At 40.8% G+C, this 11,666-nt stretch overlaps 2 protein-coding genes across 2 annotated transcripts; both read left to right on the top strand.

The window, feature by feature from the left end:
- Positions 1-318: 318 nt before the first annotated feature.
- Positions 319-2,696, top strand: higd1a (HIG1 hypoxia inducible domain family, member 1A). Its single transcript, XM_079217029.1, has 4 exons — positions 319-443; positions 915-986; positions 1,135-1,269; positions 1,528-2,696. The coding sequence occupies exons 2-4, from the start codon at positions 920-922 to the stop codon at positions 1,599-1,601; spliced, it is 276 nt and encodes a 91-aa protein (XP_079073155.1). The 5' UTR covers positions 319-443; positions 915-919; the 3' UTR covers positions 1,602-2,696.
- Positions 2,697-5,275: 2,579 nt separating this feature from the next.
- On the top strand, positions 5,276-9,306 carry ccdc13 (coiled-coil domain containing 13; the record flags this gene model as incomplete). The annotated part of the gene is made up of 13 exons (XM_079237689.1): positions 5,276-5,444; positions 5,587-5,760; positions 5,849-5,991; positions 6,101-6,184; positions 6,272-6,388; positions 6,466-6,570; positions 6,729-6,899; positions 6,981-7,157; positions 7,670-7,849; positions 8,036-8,130; positions 8,425-8,487; positions 8,596-8,657; positions 9,203-9,306. 13 exons carry the CDS (start codon positions 5,276-5,278, stop codon positions 9,304-9,306), a joined length of 1,644 nt encoding a protein of 547 aa, XP_079093815.1.
- Positions 9,307-11,666: the final 2,360 nt, after the last annotated feature.

The following is an 11,666-nucleotide window of genomic DNA, read 5'->3' as shown; positions in this document are numbered from 1 at the left end:
GATTGGATCGTACAACTGATGCTGCGTTCACTACATATCGGTTTTATTTTAACAATCAATCTGTTGCTCTCCGGTTGGACTGTAATCAAACACGGCGCTAACGACAACAGCGACTAAGTATGCTGGCAGAGCGAACATCATATTATGTGATGTCCGGACAACTTAAATAGTGCACAGCTTCACGCAGAACATTTCAACAACATTTACAAGGCCAGATATGGCTACGAGCCTATTATATTATTTTCTCCGGTAACCTGAACACAACACACTCGCGATAACTCCGGATGACGTAAGACCTGCGTACGACGGTAGTTACACAACGAAGCCGGGTCTCAGTACTTCCTCCTAACTTACATGCGACCGCAGGCTCTAAAAGACGCCCAAAAACCTCTCTGGATCATTTTCCTGCTGGTGATTTAAATAGCGACGCTCTCCTTAAACAAGTAAGACTAATTTGAGCTCACTGTGGCGAAATGGAGGTTTCATGTAGTGTTAAAATTAGTATTCGCTCGCGATTGTTGTATTCTATAATGTGTGTGTGGGTGGGTGGGATTTCTATTATTTAGCCTATTTTAGTCAAATTGACACACACAGTAAAGACGGGCGTAAACCTGGCATTGCATAAAGGTATAGTATGTGCCTCCACAATATGCAGTTATTTAGGCCCATGATAGGACGTGTCTCCCTACTGCCCTTCATGACCTCTGAGCATTTCATGTGGTATTTAGATACATAAATACATTAACACATTTATTTAAACAGTGTTGTATGCTAGGCTAAAACTTCAAGCGTATCCACACCTGTTATTTAAATGTACAGCTATGATTTCACAATGGAGGGATTCCCCTGGACTGAAGGTGCCAGCATGCTGTGTTTTGGGGGAATAACTTGCCTAACTTATTTTTTTTATTCAGTCAAGATGTCTGATGAGGATAATGATTCCAAGTTCATGCGAAAAGCAAAGGAGAATCCATTCGTCCCATTGGGTGAGTACGTCTTGTGACCCAATGGTTACATCATGAAATTGTATTATTATTATTTATTCTGTATGAATTGAAGCCGTTACACTTTTAGTGAGTCATCCATGTAAAATAAATTAATCCATCTCTTTTTTGTTGTTGTTGCTCCCTGCAGGACTGGCTGGATTCTTTGCCATTGTGGGGTACAGACTGATTAAAATGAAAAGTCGGGGGGACACAAAAATGTCAGTTCACCTGATTCACATGCGTGTAGCTGCTCAAGGCTTCGTGGTTGGAGCCATGACTGTTGGTATGTAGCTTGCGTTTCCATGTCTCTTATTCCATCTTAGTTTCAGTTTGTGCAAAGCTGCTTTGATTTGTTGTTTGTTTTGTAGTGCGATGCTTTAAAAAAAAGGGTTATTAAGTGGTTTGTGCTAAAATAGCTATCATTAAAACAAGTATAGGTCTGGAGTTTGGCTTGTTACATTATGACCATTTTTACTTTTCAATGATAGGTCAATGTGAGGGTCTTTGTGTAACTTATCCCTTTTTGTTTCTTTGTTTTTAGGTGTCTTGTATTCAATGTACAAAGAGTATATTGTAAAGCCCAGAGAAGAGCAGAAAGCACTGGCAGAAAAGTGAACATGGACTCTGACACTGACACTTTATGTATCTTTATATTACCTCATATTAAGGTGTGTAAAGGATTTATTTTTTCAGATGTGTCATAATGTGTGTATGCACACATCCCCTTTAGCAGCTAGGTATAACTTGTAGATTACACTTCTTATCCTCCAGGTACTGTTCCAGAGGGTCAAGCTCTCACTTCTGTATTGAGTAAGAGATGTATTGAGCTCAGCACATTTTTTTTAGCACTGGTTACACAGAGGTGTGTTTGCTGCTATAAACCCAGCCGGCTTGATTCCCGTGTGGACAGGTGGCATGAATGATCGGTTTGTTGGTGCCTATTGGAACAGGTGTGAGTGAAATATCAAAAACTAGAAAATGTAGCAAGTCATTTAAAAACAGCTTGACTAGGATAAGACTGAGTTTTAAAAATATTCACCAATGGCACATAGATTGATCTTTTTTTTGTTCTTATTTATTTTGTGTCACAGCAGCGATATATTATTTCATGTAGTAATGTAAAGATTTTTGCCAAAATGGAAAAGGCTTGCAACTCAGCCCACTTGTTTTTTAAAGGGCATCCCAGGGCATTAGGGGTGACAGTATGGAAGGCTGTGACAACATGTGATCTAGACTAAGCCTATACTATCACATCATTTAACCAACAAGGACACAAATGATTTGTAATTTACAGTAATATCAGATTATAATACAAAACAAATACAAAACGTTATCACATGGAAATTGGAAAAGGAACACACATCATGAAACAAAGGTCTATTTCATTCAATAGCCTTTATGTAAATTGATTGCTATGTCCTTTCTCCTCATATTTGTATACTTTATCTTGTGATACACAGGGGTCCAATACAAGTCTTCGTGACACATGAGATAAACCCAGGTACACCTTTTAGACTGTGCAATAACCTATAATAAAACATCATATAGCCTACCTTGTGATATGCTTATAAAAGAAGCCTTGTTAAGTTATTGACAAAGTACAGTTTTTAAAGTTGTGTACAAATACAGGACGTGTTTATTTTGAAAGTTTCTTTGTATTATTTTCTTTTTCCTCTGGAAATAAAAAGGACGAGTGTCGTAATTTTGAAATTTTGTCATGTGTGTTTTGAAACCTCCCCAAATTGCACTGGAAATATGTTTTGCCTGTTAGCTTATTCATAACAAATGGGACAGTGTATTATGTACACCTAGCTAAAACTAATACAGCCCAGCAACAGTGAACAGTTAGTCTGTGTTAGAAAACACCTCTCAGTATAACACAGAACAATTCAATGGCACCCCAGACTACAGCCTCCACAATCTAATCATTACAACATTACATTAAGGTTTAAAAGTATTTTAAGTTGGGTGTTCCAAACTATCCTTTTAAGTGTCGAGTTTATTACAAATTATTTTCTTGTATGTTTCGTCAAACTTTCTTGCTTGAAACTCCTGGAAATCGGTTCAGTGCTCACTTCATTCATTTCGTTGGTGTCTAGAAATTCCAAATAATAAAGCCATAACACATTTTTTTATCTCTGCCCTACAATCAAACAAAACTACTGATATATTAATGTTTTACGCTTTGGAATACTTGCTTGTGTAGCGTCTCACCCTAAGGTCTGGTTTCAACAGGAAATGCATCACATCAACTGAAGGCGGCAAGATGCTCTACAACGCTGTGCCACTGTGACTTTGCACATTCTGTGAATGCTAATGCGCCGACTGCTATTTATCAGGTTACACTCTTACGTTTACCTGTTTTTATTGTCCTGAGTATTGGCCTTCCTGAACTTCAGCAAATCTCTACTCAGGTGGACAAACACATGTACACACCTTTACAAATTAAAGGACAAATGTAAGCATATGAATGGAGCAACAACAAGTGCAGATGATGTGCCATCACAGACCCGAGCGATCTCCATCCTGATGGGAGTGGATTCTTCCAGGGTGACAGTGGAGGGTTTATTACGCCTATCAATAACACCCAAGTGCTCAAACGGTGAATATCCTGGTGTTCCATTATCTATGCTCCGTATTCCCTTAGGACAGAACATAAAGTGTGTGTGTGTGAAACTTCCAACAGAAATAAAACAGTTTTTTATTGAGATGAGGTTGTTAAATTATTAATATTAACTAAATAATTTTGATTAAATGTATAATTCCTCTTATCTTCCAATTTCCACAACCCCTTACTTGCTTAATAAAACATGTAATCTACATTAATGAATCAATATTGTTTTGGGATAGTCTGGTATGTTGATAGATGTGCTTTATGCGACAGTGTACACCAGAACTAAAGTTATCTGGTATGTTTATGGGATTTTTTAAAAATTATAAATTGGGAAGCTGACCCAAATATCAGGTGATGAGAAATCAACGACTTGCCTCGAGGTGACTTCTCTCCTTTGCTGAGGTTTCTCGGGCAAAACCAGTTTTATTTTAACTTCTGAACTTTACTTATGATGTCAAGATATTAAAAACAACTGAACGGCAAAATGTAAATGTAGCAGTTACCAGCAGATATTCCATTGTGGAAAACACTTATTAATTTGGTAACTTTAAATTCAGTAAAGCATGATTCTCCAATCAGCTAAATATGTTCACCTGTTAATTATTTGCCACATATTCTCCTCATTTTCCGCCTCATTTAATTTTCTAAAACTATTCTCAGCATTATTAAACTACTGACAGGCAGCACGTGGTTCTTCACGTGACCTACTTGTGAAACGGCGACACACAAAAAAGGTAAAAACATTGAACTCACGTTACAGACCTGAGAGCTGATGAGTGTCCCGTTTGTTCCGGAAAGCTACATTCCTACTCTCGCGAGATCTTGTTTCTAAGCGTCTGAAGTGCCGTTGATATGGATACAGTAGCGACGCAATCAGCGAGGAAGTTGTCTCTTCACCTCCGCGACTTGACGGTGCAAAACAGCCTCTAATGAACTAGTTTACAGCGGCGATGCTTGGATACATGACTGGTGAGCTGGTTTCTCTTAATACAACCTCAATGTGTGCTACTTTTTACAGAGTTGGGAGTAGAGTTCTGATAGCTGCCTATACAGTCAGTCACATTGTAATAAACATCAACGTTATCGAGCTAATTTCTCCTTTTTTTTTCACTAACAAAACTAGAGTAGTCAGTTTGCATGTGTTGCATCATGTCTTGCTATATTTAGGCCAGTGGGGTCATTAACGATAACCCTTTGCCTTACAGCCAGGAAGAGCAGCGCACTTATTTTATTCAAGCAGCAGGTTTTTAGACTTGGTCTGCTTGAAGAAATATAACTTAAGTGATGATGGAGCTAAGATTGGCACGCTGGTTAAGCTATAGCCTAATGGTTATTTTTATTCAGTAACGTATCAACAAAACTAATTCACAACAAAGCAAAAGAAAAGTGTACGTGCAGTATAAGCACATATAAACACTGGATGCACATGACATACATCAACACTAAACAAGACAAATGCACATATACACCAAATAAGCAGGCAGGACAGACTACATTAATACTTGCACACCTGGTCGGCAACAAGCCATTCCTTAAAGCTATGTATCCATTATCTTACGATGACCAAATCCCTACACAATGTGTATTCACAATATGGATTTCCTCTGTCATTTACCACTTGTATAAGTTGATGTATATGTTATGTACATGTTCCCTGTGCTATAAATCATAGAGCATGGAGCATGATGATGATCTGAATGACCTGCGGCTTCAGTTCCAAGCGCTACAGGAACAGCAGGAGAAAAGAAAGCTGGACAGGAAAAAGAAGAAAGAATCGGATAGGCTTGATGTCAGTGTTGGCCTGGATGATTTGGATCTATCTAATCAAGATATTCAGGCGGACAATCTCGAACACAGGGGAGTCTTACAAAGGCTAAAATATATGTTTTCCTCTGCGCTAGCTCACATTTTTAGACATTAGAATAATACTAATCATGTTTTTAACTTTATTCATCAATGCAATCAATGAATCACTCATCTATTTAGTGTTCATTTTATCACCTCCTTATAGACTGCTACAGGATGAAAATGAGAATTTGCTGGACCAGCTGAGGGAGCTGAAGGATGAAAATGGCCGGCTCTTCAAACTTCTGAGTGAGAAGGATTTTGAAATAAAACACCTGAAGAAGAAAAGAGAAGAAGAACGACTGGTTTTAGCAGGTATAAATACCACATCACATTGCACCCACAGTGTATACGTTATAGATACATCACAGCTTCCTCGTGACTCGTCCACTCACCCGTTTAGGCACATCAGGCCTGGCCGGCGACATTGCAGCCACCAAGATTGTTGAGCTGTCCAAGAAGAATAGAGAACTAACTGCTGAAACTGAGCGAGAAAAGATTAAATCCAAGCAAAACATCAACAGAGTCAAAGAGCTTGAGAAAGAGGTAACGAAGTTTTGCGTGAGCAGATTTTGGTTTGTGGATGAATGTTCAGCATTTCGCTTTGTTTTAAACTAAACACATTTGCTTAAAACAAAGATATGTTGTTCTGCAGCTGCTGGTGGCTTTGGTGCACTGCCCACCTGGGCAAAAGGTTGACACAAAGTCACTGGATAAGAGGTCGTCTGAAGACTGCGAGGTAACCCACGATGTGAAAATTTACATTCACCAAAATTATATTTCCGATGTCTTAATGATGCCGACTCCATCCGTCTGTTCACAAAAGCAGGAAAATCCAGCGGTGAAATCTCTGCAGGACAAATTATCCGCCACCCAGCTGAAAGTGGCCGAGTACCGCAACCAGGTTCAATCTGTCAAACAGGACTTGAAAGTAGCTCAGAAGGTAGCATCTTTTATTTTCTTCTGAATATTCACAGACATCTGTGTTTCCAAAATATGAACTGCTGCATGTCGTTGTAGGTTTTGACCAGTGAGATTGGAGAGGAGGTCAGCTTTCAGCAATTACTAAGCTGCCCGGGGAGTTTTAGAGGTCGCTCTCAGCAGATATTGGCTCTTCAGACGAGGGTAAGCTCAAAATGGTAATGGTAAGTGCTTCCCAAATAAGGTTATCAAGTTCCTTACAGAGTTAATAAAGTGATTTGCAAAGTAACTGATATAAAATAGCGGACATATCCAACAAACTCCTGAATTCGCCATGGACCGAACCGGGTATTGTGCGACAGGTGCGGGATCTGGAGCAGCAGCTGAGCCTGTCCACTCAGCGCAGACAGCCAAGTGTTCTGAGTGTAGAGGAAGAGTTTCTGGGCATCGGGGTCCTTCAGAAAACCCCTCCACAAGACCGGAACTTCAGCTACATCCGCACCATCGAGAAAGAGAAGAGGGAGGCACTTGAGGTGTGTGTACAATGATTGTTGATGAAATTAAGGAAATTCATTTGCTGATGAGTCCCTGCTTTTTGCTCCACAACCAAACAGAAGATCTCTGTGGACTACGAGGCCCTCCTGAAGGACCACGAAGACGTGAAGAAAAAGCTTGACGCGTCTAGAGCCAGGAACAAATCTCTGTCTACCGATACAAAAATTCTGAAGGTCCAGATCTCCACCCTCCAGGAGAAAGGAAAACACGATGATGAGCTTGTGGATGCTCTGCTGGTAAAGAGAGAAAACAATTATATATGTATCTTCTATTGTGTAAAAACGCAAGTTGTATATTTAAATTTTACACAGCATGCTTGACAACATTTTCCGTTAATATGTGATATTACCTGTGAAAGGCTTTTGTAGCCTTTTTGTGTTTCAAAATGAATGGAATCTTTTCAACCACAGACAAGCATTAAAGTGCTGAAACTGGAGTTGGAAGGATTTTATGTAACCGGCATATATTTTATATTGAAGCTTTCTTAGTGAGGTAGATATGGTTGAATGCGTAATGTGAATGACGCCTATCTAGCAATTTGTTGTGCTCCACGAAAGGCACATGTTTCATGCATTTAATGGTTTATTAACTACACGATTCAGTTCTTGTTACGCAGACCAAATAACAAAAGAATAATCCAGGATTTCACGTCACATTTACGACTTAAAAAGGGACCGCAGAAAGCAGGATCTTCTGCGCGCTCCACTACATTGCTCTTGGCAATAACCGCCTCTTCTACCTGGTGCAGAAGCAGCAGACTCAGATGCAGGAGGTGCTGAGTCGGCTCGGCCGGCAGAAGAACGTGCCGAGCAAGGAGGCCCGGCGGAGCCCGAGACAGCCACTGAGCAGTGAGGCTCGAGCGCACAACGCTGAAAGAGAGGCCAGGATCCGAGAGCTGGAGGAAGGGTTCCAGCAGCTCTCTGTCAAGGTAAAAAAAAATCATGGAAATGATCTCTAAAAATCATGGAAATGACCTCAGCAGTTGTATTTGACTTCACAAAAGTCTGATTCATTGAAAAGTATTTTTTTCCATTCAAACTTTTCAGCATGTGCATTTTGTGGTTCGTATGCTTGGCCAAGCGATTAAAGGTGTCTATATATACTGCTGTTGCAGAAAGAGGAGAGACAGTCCAGCCTCAAGACAGCAATTTGCAGTTCCCGATTCACCCCTGAAGAGGGAGACATTAACAAGATAATAACATCTTCAGGGTATGTGGGATAATGGTAATTCTGTATGAATGCATATGATGTTACTTCATGCAATTAGCCAGTGACACATCTTGTATGCACATCTTAAATGTTTCTCCTCTGCTAACTGTTACAGTAACACTGGGTTTGCAAGACATCTTGTCTGGCAAAATTAGGGTTAGAAATCCACAACTTTCTGTGAACAGGTTATTGAATTCGGTCGATGCCTCACAGGTTATTGAATTAGGTTGACGCCTCACAGTTTTGTCCACGATTGGATTTCTGTTTATATGACTGTCTGTCAATTTGTTTCAGTTTAATTTCTAAATTCGGTCATCAACTGGTGCTGCCTGCTGTGGGAAGCGGTATAGAATTCAAGTCAGTGCACATCAAGCTGCTCTATTTGTACATTTCTTGATGCACTGTTTCACATCGATTTATGTACTGCAAAAATGATGTTGAAATGTTGCATCATTTTGTTCCCAGGGGCCCAAGTTCTTCCCGATGTCCACACTCTCCAGCAGATGTGAGCGCTCTGATGACCCAGCGTGGAGAAGGACCGGCTCCTTGAGATGGTTCACGGCCCTAAAAGACAAAGTAATAAAACACTCAAATGTATTGCTCTCAATTCTAAACTGTCCGTTGTACATTGTTTGTTGAAATGCAGTTCATCACCTCGTTGTAACTTTAAAACAAATGTTATTGATTCTAACAAAAAGACTCAACAGCACTACATTATCATGTTGTTGTTGGTTCTTGTCTTGTCATCAAAGATGTCAGACGGTTTCATGTGAAAATGATCTAAAGCTAGACTCTCTATCTTAAAGACTGACTTACAGACAACACAAGCACATCAGAATGTGCCAGTGTGCATGCACATTTGTTTGCAGGTCTGAACCCTGAACCCTTGGTGTGTGTGTGTGTGTGTGTGTGTGTGTGTGTGTGTGTGTGTGTGTGTGTGTGTGTGTGTGTGTGTGTCACAGTCATCAAAATGGCTTTTCATGAGTTTTGAGGGAATGCAGCACCTTTACAATATTCTATTAATTTGTAGTCCATTGTAAAATCTCATTTTAGGAATTTTCCTGAAGGAAAGAGATGAACCAGAGGTTTTCGGGGGCAGAACAGCAGTACCAGGAGGAAGACCACAGGGTGGTGATGGAGCAGCAGCTGGAGAAGACAACATTTGATCCAAAGTAAGGGCTGTTCTAGTAGCAAGGGGAAAACTGCTATGCCAAGGTCAGTGACAGTGTGACGTGACAATGCCAAGCAGGTTTTCTAAATGTTCTATTTTATTTATTTGTTTGCAATGTTTTGCAATGGACTCAATTCCACCCATCTCTGTCTCGCTGCTGGCTATCACGACCCTGTACCTGAGCAGTGTCCCTCGGGGTGGCAGAAGTTGCTGAGCAACGGCAACTGAACAGACAAACTGAAAAGACTGTTCAACACATTGGTTGTCACTTTTTTTAACATTACATTCACAGCTTGGACGACACTGTCTTGCCTGAAAACCAGCCAGCTTTTTTGATTTCCCCCCGACGAACAGAAATAATGATGCTTTTGCTCATTCCAACCCCCATGTTTAGGCGGCACAGATATGTTTATGTTGCTCGTGTGCGTTGTGTCCCGGCGGGCCTCTTAGCTGGATGAATACAGAGGTGCCGAGGGCATCGCTAAAGAGCACGACCCGCAGCTCTGCAGTGACGTGATGAGACAAGCCAAGCATTTTTTTCCTGCAGGCTCTGTGACAGCACAGACTAGACACTAACCAGGGGAACCGGCTGGTTCCTGCTCAACCTCACGTCCAGCTGAGCCCTACCTTCTCCTGTCACATGTGACAAACAGCAGCCCGCAGGAAGCAGGCTCTCCTCCTCCGCCACACAGACATCTTACTGATCTCGCCCTTTTTCCTCATTTGAACCTTCAAAGACAGTTTGTGTTGGGTCCTCGGTGCGTTTCGGCGACCTCAGTTTAACGCCTTGAGTGCGGAGCTTTCATCTGATGGCATAAGACAAGTGTTCCTACCAATGACAGAAATGTTTGATGCTGATTTTGTCTGCTTGCTGTTTTATAAATGTCAACGTCACATTTGGTTAAATCTATGTATGTATTTTCCTCCGCTGGTAACCTTACGTGCATTACAGGTAAAGAGACCAAGTCTGATTTTTTTTCAAATATTTTTGTAAGCTAATGAAACTTCCAATTCAATCAATGAAAGGGGAACCACATCTTGACCAAATGTTTGGAATGTATTGTTGACATTCATGGCTATGACCTTTTCTTGGAGTTTGGAGTTTGATTTGGACTCAGATGGTTATATAAATGTGTGACAGGCCAAGCCAAACAGTAAACAGCAAGGTCAAGTTCCCCAAAAACTATAACCTTCCTTTCAAATATTACTGCTAATCATTTCTGACTTGAAACCAGCTGTGTGGGAATAGTGGTTGAAAATGAATGCGAGCTCAAGCTGCACAAACTCCCGCTGTAAATCCTGCGCACACGCCCCAGAGGCATGTCACACGTATGTACAGTGCGCGATCAGAGCTCCTTAATCCAAAGGTTGCCTGGATATGCGCAGCCTGCTGGGAGTCTCTACATTCATACTAACATCCGAGTTATTTTCTTCCAATGTAGCCGAAAGGATTTGAGCAGAACACCCCCCCCCCCCCCCCACTCCCCCCGACCTGCTTCTCCTCCCTTTCCTCTCCCTCCACATCACGCTTAATTTAAAAGCATGGCTGAGTTAGTGTGCTGCTTCAAATACCGCACTATTTCTTCCAGTACCCTGTGGGAGATTGGCAGGTCCCCATTGGACTGAGCGAGAAAGTGCCACAAGACAAAAATATCAGTTTGGGAGTGATGAAGAAAGCCTTTATGCTCAGAGTAACAAAAAACAGCCTGTGTTGAATACCTCCACGGATAGAAGGTGGGGCACCCTTTAATGTCGTAGAGTGGGATGTATAATTGGAGGAACAGATGAGATATCATACGCTCTGCACAATCGCCAAATGTGAAATGTAGAAATATGTGTCAGAAAGGGTGTTGATGGAGCGAATGCTCCTCATGGTCCCTAATTGCATCCGATTCCAGGGAAAATATTGAACTTAATGTCATGTTGTTTTATTTTTATTATTATTTTCATCTGCCGTAACAAAACCTTGCATTAAAATCAGTTTTTCTGGGCATGTACAATATTTTCCCAAAGTGTAATCTGAAGTTTATATTTTCCGTGTTAGGAAGAAGGCCAATATTGCCAGCCATCAGATTTTCATTCAAGATCATTGCTGCATGTTCAGTGCTGATTTTACTGTGTAGTTTCAGGGGAAAAGCAACGTTGCCCTTGTTGACTTCAGTCATTAAAGAGTGTCATCACTTTCAAATAAATTATGCTCCACCAAACCATTTTAATATGGTTTTATGTAGCTGTATTACGCAGAAAGGTGTAGATTTATTCCAAAATGCCCAATAACCCACCAAACCAAACACAAACTTATGTAAACACAGCATACGTAAACAGCCTCACCTATTTGTCATTCCAGGTTTGAATGACTCCTTTC

This window comes from Taurulus bubalis (assembly GCF_910589615.1).
Source record: "Taurulus bubalis genome assembly, chromosome: 1".
Lineage (NCBI taxonomy): Eukaryota > Metazoa > Chordata > Actinopteri > Perciformes > Cottidae > Taurulus > Taurulus bubalis.
The sequence above is the reverse complement of the archived record's forward strand: the minus strand, read 5'-3'. Positions and strand labels throughout refer to the sequence as shown.